Here is a 14,080-nt window from a genome sequence, read left to right on the forward strand (position 1 = left end):
ATGCTCACCTACCTATTTCACTTTTGAGACGTACAAGGTGTGGTCATCATTTACTATAATTTATGAGATATTCCAATTACACCAAAAAATCAACCAAATCAGATAAGCCAAGAGTGTTAAAATGTCACAATTTTGCATTTCTTAAAATACTCATATGAATAGTCTTCTTTCTAATATCCAATCTAAAAATTCAAACAAAAAATAATCTATTGTGCTCAAATTGTTCTACAGTGTTCATTAGCCACATGATTCTTGCCTCTCCCAGCATGTCCAGTACAATGTTATTTCCATTCAGGAAAGGAAAACATAGAAAACCAGGTCCTTCTTATGTTCTCGGGCAGCAGGAGGCATGCGATTGGACAGGGAAAAGGAGGCAGCGCTAAGAGTTGCAGAGGCGGAGATCATAAGAGGGAGAAAGAGAATGGAGAATGGAGTCAGACAGATGTGAACCAGGGTGGCTGGAACTAGCCACAGGTAGTTACGATATCATAAGGTTAGAATAATTGGGATAAAGCTTTTTCATTATCAATTGGCTCAGAAATTATTGCATTGGCATCTTGTAAATTGTGATTTTATTGATACATACATCTGATTAGCTAATCATAAGGTTCAAGAGTTTTGATTAACTAGTTACTGGGACCGCTGATGGTGGAGAGGAACCATGGTCCAGGGACAAGCAAGCCAGAGGCTGTGGGGGCTAGCTAGAGAGAGTTCCCAGCAACTGATGCTCAGGAGCATGGTCCGGACTTGTGGGGAGTTGGCGGGTTCATATTTACTATTTTCCGTAACAGAAAACAGTTGGGAAAAACAAACAAAACCCAGCAGATTGTGCAGCTTGTTTGCGCCTTACTGCTCAGTGTTGGACTTGTTCTGAAGCAAACCATGCTCTTGACACCCTGTCCTGTGTGTAGGCTCCAGCACAACTCTTGCTTCAGTGTAGTAACATAACGTTTCCTTTCCAGACAGGGTGTGGTTGTATACCCCAGGGTAACCTGGAACTCACAGTCCTCCTGCCTAAGGATCCCATATGCTGCTTTAAAGGAGTATATCACCACAGCCAGCTTTGATAAGTGGGTTCTTGACAGTGAAGTCACATACTGTAAATAGGTGAGCTCTGGTCAGCCACTTCTAGTTAGATGTCTACTAGAAATTTCCAAACTAAAGTTTAAATCTCAGCCCAGGAGATTGCTTGGCAAATGAAGGTGTCTTGCTGTGTAATTCTGGAAACCTAGGTTCTCTCCCTGAATGTAAACATACACACATATGTGTATGTACATGCACAAAATATGTTTTATTTAAAATTTAAGTTAACCTGGCCAATTTACATAACTCTTCTTCTTCTTCTTCTTCTTCTTCTTCTTCTTCTTCTTCTTCTTCTTCTTCTTCTTCTTCTTCTTCTTCTTCTTTCTTCTTCCTCTCCTCTTCCTCCTCCTCTTTTTCCTCCTTCTCCTGAGACAGGGTCATACACAGTTTGGGTTGGCTGCAAACTCACTATGTAGCCAAGGATTACCTTAAACTACTGACCTTTTCTCAGTGACCCAATTGCTTGGATTAGAGGTATGCACAACCACAAATAATCGCATTCAACAACTGTCTTGCTATCACCTTGACCCCTTTTCCTTTGCTTCCGGGGCTATTAGGATAAACCAATTTTATGTGCGCTGCTAGGATTCTATAGAAACCAGACATCGTGACTCAGAGCTTAGCTGCTATGAAAAATGAAGCTGAGGTTCTATGACCAGGCACTTGGCAACGGGCTCTAACTTTCAGGATGAAAGTTAGTAAAAAGCAGCTCTTGGCTGCTGAGGCCTGGCCTACTAGGGACACATTGTAAGGATTATTAGACTCAGGGTAGAGGTTTGGCAGGCTCAAGGAAAGACAAAATCTGGCAGAGTCGTGAGCTGAATCTGCCAGGTGGCAGGTGAGGATGTGGGATCCAGCACCTGCCTGAAAAGTGAAATAGGCAGAATTGCAATTCAAGCAGCAGAGATGGCTGGCCCTGTAGTCAGACCTCTGCCAAGAAAAAAGATTCATGAAAGAAATTCAAGAGTATACAAACTCAAGTCCTTTCTCCCTTTCTCATCTATCCATCAGAAGCATTTCACTGTTGCATAAGTGCAACAGTAAATTGTCTGCTCAATGCAGTGTAATGTTTCAGGTTTTAAATCTCCTATTTTCTGCTTAGGACTCTAGGGAAAAGATGAGCCATTTTCCATATAAATACATAAAACTTTAGTAAACTTATACTTGTCACCAATACAATAGTAAAGGTAAACCCTGTTCTTTTTCTCTTGCATAGCCCTAAATATCACCTTTAACCCAGTTAACACTGCAGTCTATGAAACCATGAGGATTGGAAGGATGTTTCTGAAAGCAGCTTTTCAGTGACTCAGTTTAGTCGTTCCTGAATTTTCTGCACTCGCAGAATGTCCTCACCTGCTGGAGGCCCTGCATGCAGTAGTTACTGCTAAGGTGTTCCTCCCCGTACACAGGCACAGCTTTTCTATGCTCCATGCAACGGATTTTTCTGACCTAACACAGAACACCTCAGTGACCACTCACTGGAAAGAAAATCAGGAGAAACAGACACCCTTCCAGAGTGCCCACTGAGCTCCTGGGGAACCTGCAATGAGGCTGCTGGAGTAATCAGCCAGGCTGGCTTAGCTCCCCTCCAATAAGCACAAAGGCACCCATTGAAATTAGCCCAAGTATGATCGCCTTCCAGAGGAACAAGTCCTCAAAATGACCTTAAAGTTCCACAGTTCGAATCTAGCTCCTAAAATTAGTCACAGCTCGTTTGGAAGGTGTCTGCTCTTTTACCTGGAGCTCTGAGGACAATAAGGAGCAAATGAATGGTTTCAGTAATTACACATTCACACTTTTGACTGGGCTGCCCAGTCTAACCAGTGAAACCACCTCTGTGGAATTCACACCACTAAAGCAGCACTCTGGACCTCGAAGGACAGCCTAACACAAGTTCAAACACCTGGAACAGCCTGAGGTAACACTTCTCTGTCTGCAAATGACTGGTTAAACAGGAGGGACCCATGGAAGGCCTCTCAAGCACTGTAAAGGGTTCCTTTCCTCTTTTACCTAATTCTTTCCTTACACCACAACTCCAAATGCCTAGTAGGTCCCGAGTATACCAAGGAGACATTGGCTTAGTAAACGTGCATGTGCAGAACAAGGCTGAGTTTGGAAGGAAATCAGAGACGGAGTGCATCATCTTTCCTACCACAATTCCTTTTGCTATTATTACTGTTATTATTTTAGAAGAGTCTCATGTAGCTAGCCCAGGCTGGCCTCCAACTTGCTGCATAGACAAATTATCAAGTGAAGCCATGACATCCTTCCTCATCCTCCTGTTCGCACCTCGCAAGTACTAGGATGCAGGTCCACGCCAGAGTACCAGCTTCCTTTCTAAGACAGCTCAGGGTGTTCACTACACTGGGTACTCTGTTGATCTTTAACATGTGCCTCCTTTCAGTCCACAAATACATGGGTATGAACCTCACACTCACAAAAAATGGGTAGCTATGAACCTCACACTCAATTCTGAGACTGCAATGAAACATACCTACAGGGAACAGTGTTAGCCTATCCTAATAATCTCCCTCCAGAGGCATATTCTACATCAGCCTGTGTGTGCCTCATTACAACCATTGGAATAAGTGCCATGTATCTTCTTGGGATTATATATCACTAGTGGCCGAAACATCTGTTTCTAAAAGACAGGTGGTATGTCTACTGAGTGACAGACGTCTGTGAGGGAAAGCCATAGCCAAGGCATCAATGCTGGCTGGCGGAGTTCCTACTGGCAAAAGCAGCCAACACCACCAGATGTTATCAACAGTCTCTGAGAGGAAAATAAGCTTCAGCAAAAGAACACCATTAGATCAGTTAACTGGAGCTGACAAGTTTTGTATTGGTCTTTCAATATTGCGTACATTAGAATCACAAACTCATTTGCTTTTAAAATAGTATAGATGTAATACACAGAAAGTTTCATGCTCATATATTGCCCTAATAGGCGTTGGTAGGATTAACAATATGAGCAAAAGTAACTTGGGAAGGAAAAGATTTATTCTGCTTATACTTCCAGGTCACATTTTGTCATTGAGAAAAATGAGGACATATACTGAAGCAGGAACTAAGGAGCAACAGTGCTTACTGACTCAATCTCTATCTCATAGTTAATGACCTTCCTTACAGCTCCTAGGGATGATGTTGTCCCTGGTGGGCTGGGTCCTCCTATATTAATTAGCCAATCAAGAAAAAACTCTACAGACATTCGCACAGGCCACTCCTCAGGAGACAAGCCCTCAACTGAGGTTCCCTCTTCCCAGGTCTTGTCAAATTGGCAATCAAGGTTAGACATCACACATACATTTAAAAATCAAATTAAATAATCAAATATATTTAAGAAGACTCCATTATGGCTAGTCCTTTTCAAAGAACCCAAAATACACAGATTTGAAAAACTCTTAACAGCAAATGAAATGGCTAGCCAGTTCCAGCATCAGCTAGTGAGAGGAAAGCCAGAATAGAAGTGGGTTAGCCCCCATGCTGCAGGGCAGGCTGAACTGAAGAATGCTCACACTACCAGTAAGCCTTCTTATTTTAGTATCCATAAAGTATCGTTCCAAGACCCCGGAGCCCTTGAAATCCAAAAGCATCACCTATGTAAAGGGCACAGTATCTGCACAGAACCCATACACATCCCGCCCACACTGTACCTCATCGCTAGACCACTTATCATCTGTAGGCAATGTAAATACCTATTACACAGAATTGCTTTGGGGAAATGACTGTGGTGGTTGAATGAGAAAGTTTTTCCGTAGGCTCATATGTTTGAATGTTTGGTTCCCAGGTATTAGAACTATCTAGGGAGAATTGGGAGCTGTGGCCTTGTTGAAGGAGGTGTGTCACTAAGAGTGGGCTATAAGATTTCAAAAGCCAATACCAGGCCCAGGGTCTGTCGCCGTTCCATCTCTGTCTTTCCTTATGCCTGTCTCTTTGTCTCTTTCTTTCTCTCTTTCTCTCTCTCTCTCTCTCTCTCTCTCTCTCTCTCTCTCTCTTTCTCTCTCTCTCTTTCTCACCTGCAGATCAGGATTTAGAGCTCTCAGGTACTGCTCCAGTACCATGCCTCCATACTTCCTGCCATAGACTAAGCCTCTGAAATTGTTAGCAAGCCTCCATTTAGATGCTTTCTCTTATAAGAACTGCCTTGGTCACAGTGTCTCTTCACAGCCATAGAACAGAGACTAAGAAAATGATAAAGACATAGACAGTTGGATCTTTCCCTTTTTGCTTCTTCTTTTTTTCCTGACTGTATACACAGCGAAGAACATTATCAAATGCCACTTCAGACATGTAGAGGGCTACATGCATTTGGGTTATTGATTGATTTTAGTTAACAAAAACTGTGTTGAGGAGATGACTTCCTTACCATGTCAGCATGAAGACCAGAGTTCCAGCCCTAGACCCACATTAAACAAACACCTGGGTGTAGTGGTGTGATTATCCAACCACAACACTGGAGAGACAGAAACAGACAATCCCTGGGGCTTCACAGCCAGCCAGCCTAATCTAGTTGAGGGTGAATTCCAGGCCAGCGAGAGACCCTGACTCTGAAAACAAGATGGAAAACATAAAAGAAATGACAGCCTGGGAGTTTCCTCTGAAACACACACACATACACACACAAACACACACACACACACACACACACACACACAGACACAGACACACAAATAAAATTGGCAAAAACTGTATATACTTATGTATATACACAAAATTACATTCTGACACATGCATGTACCTCAGAATGGCTCTAAGGTAATCTACACATCATATGATGTGTTTCTCTCCTTTACAGCAGAAGAGTTGTGACTTCATAGTTATGTACAGTTCTATTTTCTCCCCAACCATCTACTTTAAGAACAAAGGCTCATTTTTGCTCTTTCTTGAGGATTCTTTAAACTAAAAGTATAAACAAAAAAATAGTACATGGGAAAAGATATAAGAGAATAACATCTGAAATATTTCAGCATATATGATCCTTTAAAAGAAAAAACAAATAAGTTAAAACCTGTGATTTTATGATTGTTTAAGAGTAAAATCTAATAAAAAATAAAGTTAATATGTGATATTTGATAAGGGTGGAGATTTTGAGCCACACATCTTGAACAAAACTTGAGTCACTGTTATCATGAACATTATCAAACATCACTTACAGATATAAAGTACATGACAAAATAAGCAGAAAATAATAGCAATGAGGTTTATAGCTAGCATACCTGCGATTCAAACTCAAAGTTCAAAATGCTAAACCATCAACCTGCCCCTCAGAGTGGGCACAAAAATGCAATGTAATAACTCAGGTACTTTATCCATATTTAAAATATAATCACTCTAGCCTGTCAGACCAACAACTCTGGAAACTGAAGGCAAGAAGATCAATCAAGCTGAGGCATTCAAACCTATCCTGGGAAACATATTGAGACCTCATCTCAGAGGGAGAGAGAGAGAGAGAGAGAGAGAGAGAGAGAGAGAGAGAGAGAGAGAGAGAGCTGGCTGCTCTCCAGAGGACCCACCACCCACATGGTGACTCACAACTGCTTAAACTTCGGTCCCAGAGGATATGACATATTCTTCTGACCTCTGAAGGCATTGAGAGTACATATGGTACACACATATACAAGGGCAAACACTCCTACACATAAAGTACAATTTTACAATTTTTAAGCTCAGTATGGTAGTACAATCCTGTGATCCCAGAACCGGAGAAGTTGTAAAAGCTGAATTTTAAATCAAGGCCTGTCTGAGCTATATAGTGACACATTATCTCAAAGTACAAAGAACATCAACAACCACAAAAAGCCCAAAGGATAAAAATTTCTAGTTGAATATATGAGCAATCTCCCTTACAACCAACTAAAGAAACTTGGGTCAAGAAACATGTGTAGTTTTATTGAAACAGGCATGCTGTACATATAAACAAAAAAAAGTATGTACAATTAATATAGTGCCATGAGACAATAATCCCAGGACTCCAGAGGTAGAGACAGCAAGATAGAGAGCTCAGGGCCAGCCTGGGCTACACAAGGCTCTGCCACAAACAAACAAACAAACACAAGAATGCATAGAGCAAAAGTTACCATAGAATTGAGAATAGAAACCAGACACTGATATTATTAGTTAAACGGGGTTATATTAGAAAATCATTAGTGAAACAATGTTTAGTTAAAATCCTGAAATGGATCATAGGCGTAACAATTAAACTAGTTTGAGACCTCCTCAGAAAGGTAGGAAAAAGTCAGAAGGACAACTGGAGGCTCAGGCCTCTCTCAGTGAGACTGGGAAAGCACTGAAACAGCTTCAAAACCTTCAAACAGGGTAGTCTGTCGGATCCTAGCAGTTGAAGAGGGGAGGCCCGGCCTGGAGGTTCCTCCATGGGGAAGAGTGTATTGGTGAGCAACAGGCAGTACTCTACTGTAGCCTCAAGGATCTTTGTTTTCCCATTTGATAGCTGATGTGTGTGTGTGTGTGTGTGTGTGTGTGTGTGTGTGTATGTGTTGGCATGCCTGGGATCAACTGAAGTGACTTGGGAATTTCTTCTCTCCCTCTACCGCAGTTTCCAGAGGGTGTGCTCAGGCGATTGGGCTTACATGGCATGCACGGTTACCTACCGAACCAACTCACTAGTCCTGGGAGTACTTTTAGTAAGAAATAAAACATTTCTTCCACAATGAAAAGAGAAATAAGTGTGTGTTAGTTACAACAATATACAGTGCCATCACAAAGCATTCTGGAAAGATAACAGGCTTATACACTTAATAAGGGTATAAGGCTGAATTCGCGAGGCAGGGTCTCAGTATGTCCAGCCTAGCTCAGGCCAACCCACAGGCTGTGTTCGTCCCCGGGGTAACTGAGAATGCAGAACAGTGTATTTTCAAATAACAATATCAAAAGTTGGACATTCCTAGTATTCTCCAGGACTTGACACACTCATCACTTCTTCTGGTAGGCATGACAGCACAGCCCTAGCTAGGCTAAGAAACACATTGTCTTTATAAAGCTAAGCTGAAGAATCTCAGGATGTAATAGCCCTAGTGAAAGGAAGTATTTTCAGCATGTGAAACACCAAATGCACACCGCTTGACATCCCAAATTTGAGTCAGCCAGTCTAGCACAATACTCCAGGCATCGGGCTCCCTAGGGCTCGGTAAGATTCGTTCTGATACATAAGTAACCAGGATTTCAAACCAGATAGAAAGTTCAAGCTGTGGAGATAGCAACTCAAGGAACTGCAAAGAAGCAGTTCACATTTTCACAAACCACAGTAAATAATTATTATCAAAGTAGTCTCAAATCCCAATTAATTGACAATGGGCATTCCATCTGTGCAATTACAGCACCCCTGAGGGTGTCCTGGGGACTACCAGATCACCCAGAGGCCTCTCCAGCAAGGCCAAAGACCGAACGAAGTCCTTCACTTCAGAAGCTGAAGCCTTCCAAATTTCTAAGGCACAAATGGATTCTGGGAAAGGCCACAGTTAAACTTTAGCGTGTAGTAAGTAATTCACTTGGTTCTCAGTATGAGAAAGCTTGAGTTGTAATATTGCAAGGAAAGTTCTAGAGGACAAACGAGATAAGAATATCCTGTCTGGAGAAGTGTGGGAAAGGAGGCTGGATCTGATACTGACATCTATCAGGTCTCACTGAATGTACACCTGAGCTCTCACCAATGACCAACACTGCACACCACAGGATGCAAGCCAAAATTTAATATTTAATACGAACAGAACACTCACAAGGGCTTTAAAATCCACGGGTACCCTACTGTGTCCAAAAAGCTTACCAATAGGCAAACAGCAGATGTGTATTTTTAAAAGGTCAAAATAATGACGAGTCATTGTTGTATGAAATTACTTTTCCTAAAGTATTACTAAATTCACCAGCTTCACTTTAACTCTCCAGACTCTCTTGTTTCCACACCTCCCGGAGAGTTTTGCTTGTTTTGATCTGTTGTTGTTTGTTTTGTTTTGTTTTGTTTATGAGACAGGGTTTCACTCAGTTGCCCTGCCTGGCGTGGCTCTCTCCACGACTCTTAAACGAAAAATCAAAACAATTTAAACCAACAACAAAAAACCACAAACAAACAAAACAACCAGGCACCGAAACTTTAGCAACAACAAACAAAAGTGAAAGTCTCTTTTTACCAACAACTTTTCACCAGCAAGCCTCAAAAGTTTGACTCTCAAGGGCTGTCCGGGGAACTTTTCTTTCCCGGTGTTGCCAGGGAAGTAAATCCGCACCACTAAGAACAGACTTTGTTGGCCACCAGCAGGGGAGCCCTTCAGCTTTTGTCCCCAATCCATTCAAACAAAAGAAGCTCGGTCAGGGGCTTCCCAACCAGGATCCCGCACCCCACGGGGTCCTGCACACTTGGGGGCCCGTCACTCACTTCTCAGCGCCCCGATGAGCAGAGAGCCATCCTTCAGTAGCTCTTTGATGAACTTGTTGGTTCTCTCCAGCTCGATCTCGTGACACTGCAATCGTTCCCTGAAATCCGGGCTGTCCAAATACGAATCGCTGAACTCCAGAGTGGGCAGCCCCATGGCCCAGGCGCGGCGGCCGCTAGCTGCGGCGGGTGCTGGGGACACTGCGAACGCCGGGGAGCGCTGGGGGAGAGCGGAGGACCGGGCCCCGCGCGCCGGACTCAGTGCAGCTGTCCCGAGGCCGGGCGGAGGCTCCGGGCGCTGTCACCGGGGCGCATCGTCGCTCGCTCACACCGTCGGGGTGGAGAGGCTGAGGGTTGCACCGCAGAGCAATCTTCTGGCAGCGCCACTCACTGACCGTGGGGACAGAGACGCGGGCTTAGCCGGCGGCGCCCCACGGCGACTCGGGCCCGCAGGGAAACCCGCCCCCTGTGCGGAGCGCACGCGGGCCGGGCTGCAGCTCCGGGGCCGACCCTCCTCCGCCCTCCCCGCCCCTCGCTGTCCCCGCCCGGTCCCCGCCCGGTCCCTGCCGTGCGCACTTTGCTCCCTGCGCCCAGCACTGCTCTGTAGCTTCACCTGATTCCTACCAGTTCTCCTCTGGGCCCACTGTGAGCGCCAGGCCCTGTGCACCCCAAACCATCTCCAACCCCCAGCGTCCCCCTCAGGCACACTCGAAAGACTCCCACGTTAACTCCGGCTAAAATCTGTAACCTCAAGCCTGCGGGAACGTACCACTTCCCAGCCGGTTCAAGTTTCACTTCAGGGTCCTGCCCATAAGTCTAATGAAGAAAGGGTGTCCCGCCTGTCTCCCAGCCCTGCTTCATTTACCCATCAGTAAGGTGTGTTGGGTGTTCCCCACAGTCTGTAAGAAGGGGGAATTGATTTTATTAATTAACTCATTTCACATATTATATACCCCTGTTTTAGCGTCTCAAATTGACACCTGGGTGGGTGGGCCTACAAGTTCAGAGACTTACAGAGACTTGAACTGATCAAACATTTCAAAGGAATCGTTAAATCCTTTGGTAGTGGTGATAGGTAATACCTGCACTCAACTCAACTGGCTGACACAGGAGAATTGCCAAGAGTTTAAGGCCAACATGGACTACACAGAGAAATGCTGCCTCTGAGGAATTAATATATATATATATATATATATATATATATATATATATATGTATGTATATATATGTGTGTGTGTGTGTGTATACATATGAATATGTATATATATATATATATGTGTATGTGTATATATATATATATTCCTGCAAAGAGTCAATTACCTCTGTAGCAGAGGTTGACCTAATAAAATGTCGATTCTCTTGATACCCTGGCAATAGGAGAGCCTACTATTCTATGCCATCCTGAACTCACCTGTAGGATTTCTGAGAACTCCGTCACTTTTCTTAAGGCCTGTTTTTAATTTCTACATTTCCACTGCTTTGTGTATTTGAACCATCTGGTTAAAAAAATAAAGGAAAGAAAAAAGGAAACTTGTACAAATCATGGGAAAATCCATCTAAGTGCTTTACATTTTTTTCCAATTAAATTTCAGGCATCTTTAGCTTCAATTTTTTTCAGGCATACAATGACATTAAAAATAGCATGTAAACTTTAAGACAGACAAAATCATGCAAACACTTTGCTTGGTGGCTTGTTTTAAATTCTTATTTTAAAAGCTTAAGTCCATATTTTCAGTAGTAGTCTGCACACATTAGAAAACTGTGTGATCACAATCATATACATTTTATTTTTCTTATATTTATTTCTTGGAATGGGGAACATACATTTGAACACTGTGGAAGTCGAGGGACACTTTGGTAGAACTGTTTCCTTCTACAATGTCGATAGATACTAGGGATTGAACTCAGATTCTCGGGTCTGGCAGCAATCACTTTTGTCAGCTGAGCCATCTTGCCAACTCTAGTCATAGTCATTTTAATTTCTGAGTGTGGAGCTTGTCTGTCAGTTTCATAGATGCCTCATTTGGAAGTACAGGGGAAGGTGATGGTACTATCGACTATGAAGGGGCTATAATGAGCTGTCTTTTATGTACTGTAATTTAACTATTTGTCACACAAACTGAAGGACAGAAAACCAGTAATGCCTAACAAATGCATGTTGTTACTGGTCTAAACACCTAAATCTTATGGTCCAGATTGAAACATTATAACACAGGAAATAGCTTCTGCCTCCTAACGCCCAGCCAATTCTGTGCACCTGCACACCGCTTTGATAAGCCGCTTTCAGTTGTCGGTGAGGTTTCTGCCTGAGTCTTAGAGGCAGCTGTAGTTAGATTCTAAGGCCTGGGTTATCATTCCCTCAGGCATAGAGGTAATTGTATGTTTTAAGCTGGCTGTCTTTACCACTGGGACCCAGGTAAATTGATTTATATGAGACGATAGAGATATTAGAACATCCTGCTTGACCCTGAGAGCTTCTCAGAAAAGAAAACCCAGAGAATGATGGAGTGCATTCCTCGCAACAGGAGTAGGTATGCAGGAGCTCGGCAGGGGTGCCTGACCACCTGAGGGCTTCCGCTGGAGTCCATCTGAGCACTGCTGTGGGACTGGGATCGTGTACCTACCCTTCACCCAATAGGATCTAACTACAGTGTGTGTTACGAGTGGACACTTTCCTGTGGTGCTTTCAGAGTTACTCGTGCTCAGTCTGTGATTCATAATCAGACTTGTTAGTCTAGCCTTCTCCCACGCACATTAACCCAGCTATCTGAAACATTAGAAACAGTTCAGCTTCGAAACAGATTTACTGAATGTTTTGAACAATAATAATAAATGAACCAGATTCCATACAATGGCGGCCTACAAAAGGTAAGCTCTTCAAATCGGCAAGTGTAAAGTCTCATCTGAAATCTCACTACACGGAAATGAAGCCTTTGCAGAGACTTGCACTTTTGCAGGACGTGGCATTGTTGCTGTGCAGATATTACAGGCTGAACACGCCCCCTGGCACTGGCCTGGGTATTGGCACAGTGGAATGTCTCTGTTTTGTTTCTTCATAGAGCTGTGAGGAGTGGAACTGTGTGTTCAGATTCAAGAGTGAATAGGTAGAGGGTTGGGTAGCAGATGCAGGGCTGTGACTCTGCCCTAAACCTTTGCCTTGCCCCAGGTAGATGCCTCCGGAAGTGTCTCTGTGAAGGTATTATGTTGCAGTTACTAAGAACAGGCATTTCTTTAAGATTAACTTTTACTTCTTAACTAGATAGATAAATACATACATGTATGTGTATGTGTGTTTGCACATGCCATGTACAGGTATCCTAGTAGACCAAAAGGGGTTGATGAATCCTCTGCAACTGGAGTCATTACACTGTGGAGTCAACTCCACTAGAGTCATTCCACTGTGAGCTGGAAACCAAACTCAGATCCTCTGCAAGAGCTGCATGTGCTCTTAACCACTGAGCCATCTCTTTGGCCCTCCGAGAACAGACCTATGCTTGTAAGAAGCAAGTCCCCTAAGAATACAGTGATGCTTGGGGAAAGAAAATGACTGAGCTACGAACAACTGTAGACTCTTTGGCCTTTCCTTGAAGGAGAGAGTACAGGGCATTGTCCCTGTTGACATCTCTAGCTAGGCATTGCCTGGTCTTGAAGGAATTCCCTGAGAGGAAGTTTCACAGCATTCTGCTTCATTCTTATACCAGCTCTATGACTTACAACATGAAAATGAAAAACAAAAACAAACAAACAAACAAACAAAGTCCCAGGCATAATGACACATGCCTTTAATCCCAGCAGTCTGGAGGCAGTATCAAGGAGTCTCTGAAAGTTCAAGGACAGGGTGACATAGAGAGACTATGACTCAAAAAAAAAAAAAAAAAAAAAAAAAAACAAAAAAAACCAAAAAGTAATAGTAACTTTTTCAAGAGAATGATTCACTGTGGTAAAATATATGTAAATTTACTGTCTTTATCATGCCCACCTCCCAGCCTGGCAACAACTGCTCCCTTTTCTGCCCCAGCCTGTGTGCCTTCAGCAGTCTGGGCCCCTCAAGATGAAGGGAGCACACACAGCCCCTTTGTGTCCACTTTATCGCTTACATCAGTCATTGCCACCAGAGGCAAAGAAGACATGCTTTAAAGTCATCTGTATCAACATTCAGCTTCTTAAAGGTATTTTTATCACAGGCATTTATTTGATTAATATTTATTTATCTACTTGTTTATTTTGGGGAGATGCACTTACCATGGCCCGTGGGGAGGTCAGAGGACAATCTTCGGGGCTTAGTTATGTCCTTCTTCTATTTGGGTTCTAGGACTGGAACTCAGGTCATTAGGCTTCTCAGTAAGTGCAGTTCAGTACTGAGCCACTGAGCAAGCACCTACACTCAGTTTTGAAGCAATTAAGTCTCTAATATACTCTTCGACCAGCGGGAAAAAAATAGGATTAGGCATTGATGTGGCAAGGATTGTTAATTCTGCTTATTTATAGAACTGAAGAGGTAACAAAGCAGGTAAGCACATGCTGCTCTTCCAGAGACAGAAGTGTAATTCCCAGGAGCTCCTCAGATGGGCTAACAACCAGCCACAGGTGATTCCTGCTCCAGGGAATGTGATG

General features: G+C 43.3%; 1 protein-coding gene across 1 annotated transcript in view; it reads right to left on the minus strand.

Annotated features, from left to right (window-relative positions):
• The window catches only part of Arhgap42 (Rho GTPase activating protein 42), a 244,151-nt gene extending 234,165 nt beyond the window's left edge, over positions 1–9,986 (minus strand). Inside the window, exon 1 of the mRNA XM_031344323.1 lies at positions 9,470–9,986. Coding sequence (XP_031200183.1) covers positions 9,470–9,623 — 154 coding nt within the window. The 5' untranslated portion in view covers positions 9,624–9,986. The remainder of the gene's footprint in view (positions 1–9,469) is intronic.
• Between the last annotated feature and the right edge of the window lie 4,094 nt (positions 9,987–14,080).

This window comes from Mastomys coucha, unplaced genomic scaffold, assembly GCF_008632895.1.
Source record: "Mastomys coucha isolate ucsf_1 unplaced genomic scaffold, UCSF_Mcou_1 pScaffold23, whole genome shotgun sequence".
NCBI lineage: Eukaryota > Metazoa > Chordata > Mammalia > Rodentia > Muridae > Mastomys > Mastomys coucha.